Source organism: Vidua macroura, chromosome 13 (genome assembly GCF_024509145.1).
Source record: "Vidua macroura isolate BioBank_ID:100142 chromosome 13, ASM2450914v1, whole genome shotgun sequence".
In the NCBI taxonomy this organism is placed as follows: Eukaryota; Metazoa; Chordata; class Aves; order Passeriformes; family Viduidae; genus Vidua; species Vidua macroura.
Window position 1 is genome coordinate 9,922,670 of NC_071583.1, and position 14,996 is coordinate 9,937,665.

General features: G+C 41.6%; 1 protein-coding gene across 4 annotated transcripts in view; it reads right to left on the reverse strand.

Moving 5' to 3' along the window:
- SLC6A6 (solute carrier family 6 member 6) overlaps positions 1 to 14,996 on the reverse strand; it is a 54,976-nt gene that overhangs the window by 4,111 nt on the left and 35,869 nt on the right. For all 4 annotated transcript variants that reach the window (XM_053989147.1, XM_053989146.1, XM_053989144.1 and 1 more), the window contains 8 exons: positions 14,263 to 14,397; positions 12,244 to 12,347; positions 12,006 to 12,130; positions 7,271 to 7,383; positions 4,452 to 4,589; positions 3,299 to 3,401; positions 2,301 to 2,401; positions 1,431 to 1,601 (listed from right to left, as the gene is read on the reverse strand). In XM_053989147.1, the coding sequence (XP_053845122.1) occupies positions 1,431 to 1,601; positions 2,301 to 2,401; positions 3,299 to 3,401; positions 4,452 to 4,589; positions 7,271 to 7,383; positions 12,006 to 12,130; positions 12,244 to 12,347; positions 14,263 to 14,397 (990 nt within the window). The remainder of the gene's footprint in view (positions 1 to 1,430; positions 1,602 to 2,300; positions 2,402 to 3,298; positions 3,402 to 4,451; positions 4,590 to 7,270; positions 7,384 to 12,005; positions 12,131 to 12,243; positions 12,348 to 14,262; positions 14,398 to 14,996) is intronic.

The window sequence follows — 14,996 nt, forward strand, 5'->3', positions numbered from 1 at the left end:
GAGCAGAAAGCCTCTGAGGAAAGCACAGGTGACATGAGCAGAAGGCCTCTGTGCCTCCACGTGCAGGACCGGCATTGCAAGGACAGGGATGGCGGCTGTGGGAGATGCGTGCGCGTGGCTCTGTAAGGACGTGGGGATCTGTGGAGCCTTCAGCTCCTGCTCAGCTGCAGAGCCTGATTTGAGGCAGGGAGGTCAGACAGGAGCATTATCCAGTGTCCTGCACATTGGGCTTTCAGTGCTGCAAATGATGTGCATCCTCCTTCCTCATTTAGAAACAGCTCTGCCTCTCAGCCCAGCCTTCACTGCCAAGTGGCAACTTCTGTCCTACATCTCAGTTCACAAAGGAAGAATTGAATGGCATCTGACCAGTGTTTACTCTCCTTCCTTTCCTAACATGGTCTTTGAGCAATGTTTTGGCTACTTTTAGACTTGTCTCTCATGGTGACAATGGTGACAATGTAGGCAGGAAAATTAACACTTATGCCCTGGCCACAGCTGAAAAAGGCCATTAACACTTGGACAAAAACAAGTGCAAGTGTTTGTGCTCTGAGAAATGTTTGGGTTTGGTATTTTTTTAAATTCGATTCTCTTTTTTCCTAACCCAAAGTGTCCCAGTTTCTTTTCCAAGAATACCCTGAGCTGCATTTAAGATCAACTTGTTAGGCAAAAACCAAACTAATCTGAAAACTTTGAAGAGAATTGCTAAGTTTCATGCTTGCACAGCCTCTAAAAACTTTCCAGGGCAAGAAAAAAAATTACAGGAGCCCAGACTGAACTGCAAAGTGCAAGCGATTTCCTGCAAATCTAAACCTGAGGGAATCTGCACTGTCAAGTGTTAATCAGACACAAAGTTTTCCAAATACCAGGGCAATCTGGATCCAGTGTTTCAGTTTGAAATAAAATAAACACAAATTTAAAAAGCTAAAAAGTGAAGCCCTCTGTCAAGAGGGTTTGACTTTTATTTATTCCCTCACAGTGAAGGACATGCTTAAGAGCCACATAATCCACAGGTGTATCTGAATTTCCTTGAAATTCAATGAGTTTTCACACAACTGTGTTTGACTCAGGTCTCTCTCTCTTTATCTTGCTTTCCCAGCAATTTTCAGGATGGTGCTTCTGTGTCCCTGGGGGCTGGAGAAGAGAAACCTGAGACTCCCCAGTCCCTGAATGTTTGTCAGCATGTGCAGGTAATGATTTGCCAAGCTGGAAGCTGCACAAGTGGGACATGAGTAAAATCACTTGGTGTGTATCTGAGGACAGAAGGCTTTGTGTTTGTTCTCTTTCTACTGTTTGCCCAGAGGACAGGTGATCTTTAACAGTCTTATTTACCTTACCTGGGAAAGGTGGCAGTTTTCCAAGCATTACTTTGTATAAAACACAACAAGTTAAAGCTCCCTTTCTCCTCTAGACAGACAATTGGTTGTTCTTACCTCAATGAGTGACCCATCTGACCGAATGATGCGGATGACCATCACCATAGGGATGCAGATCATGGAGGAAAGGGCAAGAACCCAGCCCAGGCCAATTGCCCAGTCTGGGTATGTGTAGACCTTGTTGTAGGTCAGTGGTTTATACTTGGCCAAAGAAAAGATAAAGCACCCCTGTGGATGAGAAAGGAAAACAAAGTGAGGCTCAAAAAAATGCTTAAAGCAGTAGGGCTCTGGTGCAACCACTGGCCCTGAGGAAGACAGGCAGTGAAAGGCAGAGCTGATGGATACCATATGTATTTTAAACGAATGGGGGAATTGTTCTTCCATTTCAATCATTGGAAGAGCATCTGCATCTGCTTATAGCATCTGCTGTGTGATGACAGAGTGCTACGAGATGGTGCTGAACAGCTGCAGTACACTGCCAATTCTTCTTCAGGGCTCAACTATTTGCTGTACACTGCAAGACTACCAGGATGTTCTTTCCACCTAATGAAATACTTCAAGCCAAGGTCTGCCTCAGACTGCTAAAGTCTTTATATTACAACAGCTTAGGAGTCTTATGTCTTAAAGTAGGGACTACTCTTTGGAGAGTGAGTTTTCTCTTCACAAATGTAGAATTTTGCCAATCCTAAGAAAAATCCACTTAAATGTAGCCAACTGCAATTTGTGCAGGCACAGTAGAGACTAGAGAGCTGTCATGTTAATAGCTGACATCTGAGAACATCATGTATTTGAGAGGTATGTTCAAGCCTTCAACTTCTCTTTGCAAATTGGCCTCTGATTGCAACAGCCTTCCCTTGAAGAGAAGCAGCAAGAGGTGGCTAAGCACTGCCAAGCATAAGGCTTGAAAGAGCACAGGTCAGTACTCACCACGCAGAGAACTGGTGTGATCACAATCCAGCTCCACTTCATCCAGGGACCAGGTCTGTATCCAATCATATCCTCAATGGCATCATAAATATTATCAGCGCCTGTAAGAATCGAGCAAATAAAAGCCCTGTAAATACTGTGGGATTAAAACTGCTTTCCTTGGCTCCCTAAGGGATATTTAAAGTGAAAATTAGGGTGTCAGATGTATTCTTCAAATGCTTCCCACAGCTGTGAAGTCCAAGATGATTTTCTTGAAAAGCTCAAAGGTTGGGGGATCTCTAATCTTGCCCTCCCCTCATTATTTGGCTGCAGGAGCGCGATGCTAATCTCTCCCACCCCTGTCACACCCCCTCTCCTCTCTCCAGACTCTCTCTGAACTTCCCAGAGGGATCACCATGGGAAAGACTTGACAGCAAACAGTGCACCTGCTTCTACAGATATCTGACTTTGTTTTGCTCTTCTGAAGTGATGGAATTCATGGAGAATCAGAGAAATAACCAGTCCTAATCAGCACACATCTGATGATTCCCCAGCCACAGCTCAGGCAGCTAGAGAGGCCACTGTCAGACTGTGGTGCTTGGCATTGCCAAAAGTAATGGGGCAGAATATACTTTCAGCTTTATTTTTGTACTTTCTGTTTGATTGGCTTGTCCCTGCAGACATTGCAGCTCTGAAAAGAAATTCTCTGAGAGACAAACAAAAATTTTCACGGCTGGCCACACTTTCAACTCTCACCTCTAAACTTAACACATGAAAATGCTTAATTGTGCCCTTATTAATTAGCAATGGAAGAATACTCATATTTTGTGTAAAAAAACACTGGAGTTTGGATTCATCCCAGATGCAAATTTGTCTCCAAGAGGTCAGGGCAAATTTATATTAATGGCATGTGTCTGTTGCTGGGAAGAAGGCTCTGGGGTGGCTGATGATTATATATTTGGCTAGAAAAATTGTCACTGATTCATAAAAAGTTATGAGATGAAAGGATTCTCACTTACCATAAACCCAGGCTACAGCAATACATTCAAAGAATGCAACCCACAAAAGGCATACACCACTAGCTGCATAGTAGTCAAAGAGTTGAAAAACATACATGCCACCCTGTAAAAGAGAGACACAATTGGTTAATATCCCACAGAAAAAAAAAAACAACAAAAACAACCAAGAATTCAGGCCCAGCTCCCAGTACCAACATATCCCACTGACTCCTGCCCAAAAAGAAGCAGCATCTAGCAAATAGGTAAAGTAAATATTTGGCATTACCTTCCCCAGGGAATATGCATGTTTACTACAGGAATAACTCCAAACAAGACAATGATTAAACAAAATTAAGCCACTTAATATAGTCTACTGAGACACTTAAATCTTTCTTTCTTACAAGTATTTTAGGATGGGCATTTAAAGAAACAAATGGTTACCTCCTAACATTAATACCTTAAAAAGACTAAATATGAAAGTCAGTTCATCAGGAGGGTCTTCATTTACTTATTGAGTGAAAGGGTTACTTTCATGAAAATAGTTCATTTTTTGTTTTATAACTCTATTTATACTCTGCTGTTAGACTCTACTCTTTCTACACTGCACTTTCATTTGAAAAACTGTGGGGTTTGGGCATCTTTGTTACAGGTGCTAGTTTACCTCCTACAGTCATGCTCTTTCAGTTGATTTTAAAATCTGACTTGGATTTTATTTTGAAGATAAATATCACAACAGTGCAGGCACTGGAACATATTCCTGTCTTGTTTATACTAGAATAAACCCAGTGGTATTTAATTAATTCAAATCTGTGTAACTAAGATAAAAATCTCTTTCCCTGCATGCCACTGGATGGGTTCTTAAAGTGCTCGGCTGAAGGTTTCCTCTATGTTTCATCATTTAGAACTAGATGTTAATACTCATACTCATGTTGACTGGTACCTGAGATCAGATTGAATTTAACAAGGTTTCATGTTTCTGTTCCTGTGACTGAAAAGGGAAGGGACATTTAACTCCCATTCAAAATGCTTTCAGATCTAGGGATGAAAGATGCTCTGTCCATCTAAAAAGCACTTCTTCCCTGAGTCGCTATTTCTTTGCAGTCTCAATCATAGCTAAAACTGGCCTGAAAAATGGCTAAAAAAGAAGGCAATTTGCAGCACTGGTACTACTTACCTCAGTCACCATAGTTAGTCCCAGAAGATAGCTAAGGAAACACACTATAGCGATGAAGATTTCCCGTCGGTAACCCTTCCTTAGGAAGGATGGGTGCAGATCAACTAATGACGTGATCTGTCCTTCAACTTCAACAAACTAAAGGGGGAAAACAACAGTGGAGAAATTACTTGAAGATTACCTGCCATGCAGCTCATCCAAGCTCCTGCTTGAACAAACCCTCCCCAGCAACACTCCAGCCCTGTGCTCTGTGAAATCGAAACTGTTCCTTTGAAACCCCAAGGTTGGAGTGTGGGGGTAGCTTTCAGGTTGAAAAAAGCTTTCAGAATTTCTTTTTATTACCTAGAAGCCTTATGAGCTAAAAAGGGGCTCTGCAAATGCAAGCCACAAGGATGAAGAAGGCATTTATGTGCCTGATGACAGGAAGGCACTTATGTGGCTTTTATGCTGTCACTGTTCTGATGAACACAGGATGGATGCTAAAGAAGAGGCAGAGGGAAAACACTCAAAAAAGTCCAAGCTAGGAGAGTACCTCCCAGACTTTTTCTGATGTGCCAGGAAACACCACAGATACTGATAAGTTAATTCCATAATTTTATATAATTCTGCTCTTGTTAGTGAAAATCCAGCCAAGAGAAAACAGACTGTGATGTGAAACAGCAGCTCTTCTTGACTGAACATGTCCTTTGTGGGGCTGTGAGAGGAGTATCTCTGACTGAGGCTCTGGGTACTTCTGCAGCAATAATGGAGCTGTTCATATAGCAAATACAAGCCCTGTAAATACTGTGGGATACTGTCCACATTCAATGATCTGGGAAACTATTTGCACTTGCAAACCAAAAATGAAGCTCTGAATAAATGAGCTGAAGGTCTTTATCTCGCTTTATAACTTTATTTATACTTGTCTTTGGAAAACTATACAACTGTGTAACTTGAGTTAAACAAATAACCCAAACTGGATCTGAATAAAAGTTGAAAGTTAATTAAAAACCAGATCTTTCTGCAGCTGGAAGAAAGCAACTGCTGAACTTCCCCAAGTAAAACCATGGAAGGGATCTTGACTGATCTGTACTTTCAACCTGGCAAGGTACAAAAGCACCAAGTTCACTGAAGACACGAGGATATGGATTGGAGGTATCCATCAAGGCTGCCTCTGTAAAAAATGATCTTCACTTTAAGTAGATACATCCTCTTAACTAATAACTTATCATGGCAAGCCTAAGACAGAACTTATTTCAGAAAAAGCTGCATTATCCTACCTGGCACCTCATTGCTCTTACAGCACCCAGAAATGCCCTATAACAACCCTACCCTATTTCCTGAAGTTCTATTTTGGAAATACAGACTGTTCTGCAAACAGATTTTGTCCTCCACCAAATTTTACTGCCTCCTGTCTTGTTACTTTGACTTGTGTAAAACTAGTTTTCTTTTTAAATGCAACCCTTTCCTTTGAGTTGATTTGATCTGAAACTGCTCTGGCATTCCAGAAACCTGCTTGACTGCACTCCAAAAAACCAGAGGGGTGGAGGAGAGAAATTAAGCGCTCCAATTAGTTTTAATCATTCTGCACAGTGAGGAGCTTTTTAAAATTACTAGACAGCTTCCAATTTGCATAAGCATAGGGTTGCTGAACCACAGCATTGGGTACTTTCACATTTACTTAGGAGCAATTGAGAGTTGCTCACTAGAGTTCAAAGATTAGGCCATAAAGAGAAATTTAGAGCAAATGAAATTTAAAAAAAATGTCAGAGATTAAGTACACAACAACTGGGTAAAAATTCCATTTACAGAGCTCTCCTCATATGAGAGAGCATTTAGGCTACAGAAACATTTCATCCTTATGAATACATATATATATATATATATTTAATCTTAATGACTTTACATTTGAAGGCAGAAAACCTTGGCAATTTTGAATGCGTAGTTACTGCATAATCCCTGGTCATCCATGTTTCCTTGTAAGTAGACTGTTTAGAAATGATTTACAGGTTCCTTGGCAGTATTTAGTCCAACATTCCTACAGCTAACCACTGGGAAAAATAACCTAACTTCCTGACTGAACTTTTTGATTTTTTCCATGCTCACTAATTAATAGCAGTGTGTGCTGTAAAATTAGTCCAGCTGGAATCTGAGATGCTTTCTGGCCTCTTTGGAGGTACTGAATGCATGCTGCTGACGTGAAAAGTCAGCAGGATCCCACATTGCTCAGCACCTCCAAGCCCAAGGCCACCAAAAAAGGCTGCAGCTTTGTCCTCTCACTGTTCTTGTAGCCACCCTGGATATACTGTACAAAACATTATGTGCTTTTTTTGTACCTCATGCTGACTTTGCTTTTCTTTTTTGGCACTTGGCAACCATCAAAACCCATACTCGTAGTAGCAATTAATTATTAGTTTTTTAATGATGGTGTATACACCCTGCAGGTGTTCACAATGGCACAAAGGACTCTGTGGAACAGACTACTGCAGTCCTTTATGTTTTAAAAGATTAAGCTTTTTTTCCAAAGTAAGAAAATACTGTGACCAAAATGGTGGTATTTTGTGGCCAGACTAGGAGTGAAATTTAGGTTAGGAAGTACTGCCCTAGTGGGATAGACCCTACTAACTCTTGATGACAAGGACTTACTGAGCAACACAATATTATGAATCAACGGTCGTAGATTCATCAAGTGCAGCCCCTACACTAAAAAGCAACCCATATGAATTCCTGTCAAGCAGCATTAGAGGTATTCTCTCGTTAATTCATGCCTGTAAAACCAGCTTTTCTCAGTGAGCAGGGCTGACACAATAAGTCACACATCCCTTATCCATTGTACTAACCTGGCTATCCAGTCCAAGCAACAGAAGCATAATAAAAAAAAGGATTGCCCAAAAGGTGGGCAGTGGCATCATGGACACAGCTTTTGGGTAGGCAATGAAGGCCAGGCCTGGACCTAGAGAAAGAGAGAATAGGGAGGGAGGAAGGGAAGGGAAGAAAAGTAGTAAGTACCAGCTCTTTGGTAAAGGTAGCCACCCTCAAATTCAGGAATGCCTGGTTCCGTTCAGATAAATCCAAACGCAGCTGGAAATACCAGGAATGAAACAGTTTGGCTCTTTTATCTGAAATCGAAGCACGCATGACTACAGCAGAAACCACGGGCAAACCCCCAAGGCCAGTGCTAACAGATCTCCAGTTTTAACATCTGTCTCAAACATGCCAATAATGGAGGTGTCCTACACTTGCCCTGCACAGACACAGGACAGTCCTGGGGGCGGGGGGACAAGGGGTGACCCAAGGGAATGGCAGAATCCCACTGCTAACCCACATGGTCATGATGAAGATGACGATGATGAAACTCTCTTGCATGCAGGGAAGGGGACTCTGCTATAAACATTCCCTGGGATTTTCACTAGTGCAACCGCTGCCTCCCTCTGTATGCAACCTCCAAACCCTGCATGGCTTTTCCACTCCAAGGAGTTTGCTCCTTCTCCTTGCAAACCCTTCCTGCTGCACTGAGTGATCGGGCTACTCTTAATTTTATCAACTAAAAATTGAGAAAACTGCTGTTAGGAACTGCTGGGGTGTGAAATCACTCTGTGTAAAACTGCTTCCCCATGCTGTTACACCATCTGCCCATACCCAGGCCAGCCTACATGGTCATGCCATGGTGACACTGAGCATGACCATCATCGGCCCCAACTGCAGGCTGGGCTGCAAGTGTAGGAGGACCAGTGGGGCTGTGGCTGACTGCTTGGGGCTGAGAGCCCAGGTTCTCTGCTCTGGAACCCAAAGTGTGGAGTGCTCCTCTCTAGGTGGGGTCTGGCCTGCCCTGTGACCAGGTGTCACCTCACTCATACCCACACACGGAGCACAGGCACAGTGCTCATCTCCAGAGGCACCCTCACCTGGAGCCAGGTGCTATCAGCTGTCCTTTGTGAGAGCTTTTGTGGAGAGAGGAAGAGCCCTCCAATAGTGGGAGACAGGAACACTGGCAACTGCATTTATGGCAGGCTCTCAGAGGAGATGAAGAAATTTGGTGAGGCTGACAAAAAATTCTGAGGGCAGATTACAGTTCAGAGTGAAACCAGGAATGCCTGGCTCATCTGCTTGTTTACTTTGAGGAGCCTTCAAAGTGCCAGTTTTCAAGTGGATTCACGTAATTTTGCAATGGGAAAAGGATTTTTTAAAAGACACTGCAATGTGGGACCAAAAAAAAAAAAATCTTATCTCTGATCTGTACAGAAAAATCTCTAACACTGCTCTTCCTACCTCCCACTTTTCTTTCCAACAAGAGAGAAAAAGAAGCAAGAGAAACAGGTAAAATGAGATGACTTTTTTTTTTTCAAACTAAAGAAAACTTTCAGTCACTGAAAATATTTGAACATAAATAAATACAAATTAGCCAACAATCAAACAACTAATTTTATTTTAATGAAACACAACTAAGATTTTATATGACAGAAGATACCAAAAAATTGGTGAATGTCTCAAATTTTGGGGAGCTTTGCTTTTTTTCCCCCTTAATTCAGTGGATACAGTAGATCCTCTCTGAGGGAGAGCTGCTAACAGATGGCATTTGCAGCTGATCTGTGCAATTGATGAGACAGATGTAAAACTGCTCTCCTCAAAATTTGCTGCAATTTGTATGCTTTGGCCAGTGAAACTGTTCTTGCACTGTGATACCAACTAACACCAAGTGCCCTAAGCCCTGAGCTAATTTTGCTTTTCCTTTGAAACTAAGTGTTGAAATATAAAAAGTCCATGTGAAAGAAAATGTTCCTGGCAATCCCTCAACCGAAACATAAATAATCTAAAATTTGTATTTAATTTGAAACCCTGTTGTTTTGCAGAGTGTTTTGCAAAATTGAAGCACTTGTGGCTGCTATTAAAAGCCAGGGAGCACTGCTACGATCCCAGCCCACACACTGGCCGATTGCCATGGGGTGCTGTGGCATGGCTGGAGAGCTGCAGAGGCAGAGACCAGGCAGGCACCAGGAAACCCAAGGCACTATTGTCAGACAAGCTTAATCTGAATTTGTTTGCAAATGGAATTAAAAAAAAAAAAAAAAAGCAACTCTTGTGCTGGTGTGCTGGTGTAACAGTGCTACAAATTGCATGGGTGGTAAAGTATTTTTTCCAGCCAAACAGAGGCCACACGGATTAGACAGGACTCACTATGGTTCTGTTGAGCCCCCACTGCTTTCCTCTCTATCTTTAAAAGAATTTCTGAAAAGAAAAAGAAGCTGTTTTGTTTAAAATCTGCTTTCATTCAGGAGTCAGAAGTCTGAGTTAACTGTTGAGTAAACCTGCCAGTGAAGGCCAGCAGTGACCAGTGCTTTCAGCAGGAGCCAGCCCTGGCTGACAAGGGTGTCCCAGGCACATGGCACCAACACTGAATTTGGCACTGGGAAAAAATGTGACCGTGAGATTCTGCTGTCAGCAAATTTGTTCATGTTCCTGTGGCTTTCAGGAAAGCAAACAAATGGTGTCATGGATAGGGCAGGAGAAATTTAACTCGCTGGGTGGAGATGGGGTCTCAGCCCTGCGAACAACATCTTCTGCCAAGTGCTGCAGCCAAGTGGCAGCACCTCTGCTTGCTTTTTCCTGACCTTGCATCAAAAGAAACCAAAAAGGGCAAGGCCAGAAAACAGAGGCTCAAGCACCTGCTGAATCCTCCTGTGCTAAGAAAAAGCAAGGAAAACTTCTCCCAGAGCCCCATGCAGGTCCTGGGACACTCATCCTAGGGGGACCAAATGTCTTCAGTGGCTCTGCACTTATCTCTCTGAGAAAAGCAGCAAGAAAACACATGGGAAGTGGTTTGGGTACTTTTGGATAATTTCAGTAGTGTTTGCTGTCACGTAAAAACGTCCCCTAGGACTTTGCCAAAGACCAGCAGTGATGGGCACCCACTGCATGGTGAGACAGTTGCAATCTCTGGCCATCAGTGACATGGATTTAAATGAAAGAGTAGACAACAAAATATGCAAAAAAAATCAAAAGCCCAGTTCAGATGCTAGCCTGTGCCCTTGCTGTCCCTATAATGAGCTATTAAACTCTCCTTTAAAAAAATGCTTTTTGAGGTGTTGGAAAAAGTATTTAAACACTAAGCAAGTTAATTTGTGTTTAAAGATTACTTAACAATCCAGTGTTACTATAGAAGTGTTTAATTTTAGAAATGTCAGGTGACAGGAATGTAGCTGCTTCTATCAGAGATATAATAAAAATTAGAACAAATATTGACCAGATAAAAACCTAATGTACAAATATTTAAAAATACTACTCTTGGAATTGATCCACCTACATATAAATAAAAAATAGGGCTATTTATGATTCATTCAATAGGATTATTCCCTTGCTTCCTGTTTCCAAACAAAGCAATCAACCTCCAATCAAAATAAGCTTTATGGCCAAGATTGTTACTAATTGCACTTGCAAGAGCTATGCCAATTGCAGCCACCCAAGAATCCAGCGGTGCCATCAATGTCATTAGTTTTTCATTAGCCCTTGTGAAGTGAGACATTTTTCTTAAAGACTTAACTCCCAGAGCCATGTGATTAGAAGATATATTGACTTTTTCGTTTTAACAGTATGTTTGCAGAGGAAAGCTTTCCAATTCTATGCAGGTGAATTAAAAGTGCTCAAAAAATTAGAAAGAAATATCAAATGTGCACTCAGGTGACATTGCTATTATTAGAATCTGATTAGCTTTAAGCCTCATGGCTGCCAAGGCCTGATTCATTATTTTTCCATGGTAATTCCCAACTAATCTGTCTGTTCTATATGAAAACACATGGTTACACGTGCCCTCATGGATTAGAAATGCATAGAGGAAAAATGTCATCTGTTTTGCTTGAGATACAGTCACAAGCTATGAGGATTGAGCTTCTACCTCTGCATGTGCATAGGTGAATGTTAATGGGAAGGACACTTCTGAAATAAGGGAGGAATCTAAGTGTACATCAGGGTTCAAAATGGACTTTGACAGTTCTGTCAACCTCACACTGACGCTACAGAGAACAAGTGCAGGATTGCAACACCTAGAGTTTCTGTGGGTGAAATGGTCCACAAAACCCTGGAGATTGAGTTCTCCAACTTCTCTTGCCTTTCAGTGAGATTTGGGAATGTATGTGTCTGTGTGTCCTTTCAAAAGGCCAAGGTACTAATCCTATTCTAGTGCCATGAGCAAGCAACACTAAGCTATAAAAATACATAAACACTGGCAATTTGCATTTGAATGAAAATAAAGGTAGTCTGAAAAGGATGGAATAAATTCTTGAATCAATGACATTCTGGACACTGGATAATGGTGTAGTTATCTTAGCTCTAATCTCAACTCAAATGGATTAGCATACTCCAGGAAATGTGTTTGCTGCCCTGTCAATCAAACAGTAGAACCCCAGCTAACCCTCACTACTCTAGATTAAAGCCCAAATCAACAACGTGCTTATTTTTTCTGGCAATTATGGGAAATCTTGTTCTGTTTTATTACTAAGATGTTAGCTGATTGAGTCTGCAGAACTCTGCTCACACGCTGGGCGGCAGTGCCCACCACCACTGCCACCAACACCATCGTACCTGACTCTGCCACATCAGCAATGTTCACCCCTTGCTCTTGTGCCATGAAGCCCAGGACGGAAAAAATTGCGAAGCCAGACACAAAACTGGTACCACTGTTCAGGCATCCCAGCAGCAAACAGTCCCTAAGTCACACATATGTCATGGAGCAAGTTAATTAAAAAAAAATTAACCCATTGTCCCTACTTTATTTACATAATTTAGCTAAAACACTAAACCCCCTTGGATGGAAACTTGCCTATAGCAGTTGTATTTGTACTTGTTGTAGCTCCCCAGGGAAGTCATTGCTCCTAAGCAGATTGCATATGAGAAGAAGATTTGTGTCCCTGCATCTATCCAGACCTAAAGGGAAAGATAGAAATACTGTTATTTACCAGCATTGTTGCATTGCAATAATCAACACACACACACAATTCAAACTAAGCAAAATCAACAAAATAATTGTTTCCATTGAGGGTGAAAGCTAAAGGACCAGGGAGACAGGGAAAGAGAACAATGCATTTGCAAATTTGGCTTTCACAAGGAAAAGAGAATTGTTAGCATCAGAACCCAGAAGAACATAATCTCTACAAATAGTTCCTGTTTCCCCTCCCCAGAGATGTTCAGTATTTGTAGTTTCTTAGTCATTCAGCTGATCCTTCCTGTTGGCGCAGCAATAAATGTGTTTCAGCGCAATAGGAAATGCAGAAGTATTTATAACATTGCTCATTTCTCTTGCAACTCATTTCAGTTAGAGGCAGCCGACAGATTCCTTAAACTGAAGATGTGAAAAGCTTGAGAAACAGGTTTGTGTATCACTTTGGTCTGTTTATTTTTCTAGCTTTCTGGTTGTTTTTGTACCTGTTCAAATGCAAGATAAAAAGCCATAGGGGTGGGGGGAAAACAAGCAAAATACAATGCACTTTATAAGATACATATCTGATCTTGGTCTCATGATTCTTTGTCCTGATTACATTTAAAAAAACACATACAGAGTGAAATAACTGTACACTATGAACTGCTTGGCTAGTAAATACATAGCAAGCTATCAAAACACATCCTCTGAATCCCATCTGTTCTCTTCTTTCTGCAAATTGAAGTCTGCTAACACCAGTGGAAACCACCAAGGAGTTTGAGTAAGTGCGAATGTAGACTGAGGACCATTACCTCCTCCCTCCCACCATCACTTCCTAGCACCTTGCTGGGAAGACTGAGGAAACTATGGTCTCCTCAGAGTGATGCTTTTGCCAGCCAGCTCACATGAACCTCTTCCACATTATCTGCTGACACTCTGGTTAGGGCTAACAGTAGATCATAAAAATGATAGGGTCCCATAAAAGAAGATTAAATCACAAAATATAATGTCTCATGTGAAAAGAGCGTCTTGTAAAAGAGGACAAGACTAGACAATGAACCAAATTTTCATGATATTTCTTTCAATTACCCTTTTTCTACTTCAGTCCTTTAGTGACCATTGGAGTTTTATTTTAACCTAATACTCATTAGAAAGAAATAGCAAAGACAGATGTTATGTTATTTCCTATCACTGTGACAAACATTTTATTATTTTCAAAGATTCCTTGTTTTCTTTTCTTTTTTTCATGGGGGAGTATTGTATTTTTTTCATTTCTCACATGAACACTGAAACAATGCTGATTTACTCAAGTGTCCCATACTTGCACTCTGTGACCACAGACAGAATTTCTACCTATACAAGAAGAGTAAGCCTGGCTCCCGCTAGCCAGGGCTAATCAAACAGCAGTTCCTGTGCCTCAGAAAGCATTTTCTCCACCTTTGCATAGCTTTTCATTCTCCTGTAATTTTATTCACTTCTCTCCCAATCTTCTCCTATTGAGCAGTGGGAGATAAGTGACACTGGTACTCACAGTCGTCGTTTGTTGCTCCATCTGTGAAGCTCACATGTCTCTCCTTTGAAACTAAAGACTATCCTCATTAAAAAAATGCATCTCCCTTACCTTACCAACAAGAAAGCTGAGATTGTAACAGGACAGAGTCTACAGCCTCAGAGTCCTTTGACACAAAAAAATACACACGCATACACACACAAACATACACATGGAAAGATGCATTAACACATTTAACAGTGACCTTCTCAAGCAGAGCTCTGCAAAATATAACCCAGCATTAAAGTTCATGCTATATTTGGACCTCTAAAGACTGTGGAAAAAAAATTGATTGCCATTACATCAGTACCATCACCCTCCACCATCCCCCTTTGCACAGGAAATCATCCTGCTCCCCACTCCTGGTTCTGTACCTGTGGGTCAGCTAACCGTGAGATATCAGGGTAAAGATAAAACTTGATGCCTTCTGCAGCTCCAGGCAGGGTCACGCCACGGATGAGTAGAACAAGGAGCATGATGAATGGGAATGTGGCAGTGATGTACACTACCTGGAAATAAGAAAAAAAGGCATGTTTACTCTGTGGCAGCCAAAGCTCCAGAACCAAGAGAGGTCTAACAATGGGAATTCAAAGACCCCTCATACCTAATAAGGGTCCAACCTGAGTTTCTGTGTCTACTTTTAGTTTAATGGTCTTTAACACCCAATTGCCTTGGGCCTGAAGGCAATGCATGAATCCCTCCAGTCAATGGTCACATCACTCAGACATGATTTTATACAATTCATGACTTTGTTCAAATTTTGCCTTTGTGTTTGTCCTCCTCACATGACAAGTGCACCTCTGCCAGGGAAGTGAAAAGGTTTACTCACTGAGAGCCCCTGAAACATTATTACTTCATTCTTTATTGGAACTTTACAACTTCCAAACAGCAAACTGTTTCGCAAGTTCTGCTGCTACCTCTGACCTTGCTGTGCAGCCCCACTGCTACAGTCAACCTCCCCAGGAACTGTGTTCAGAGGTGAAGGTAATTTTGTCCTTGCTCCTGTGTCTCCCTCCTGATCTCCTTGAACACATCAAGCCCTTCAGGTTGGCATCAGCCACAACAGTGGTAATTTCCAGTCCTATAACTTCATTCTTGCCCTTGCTGC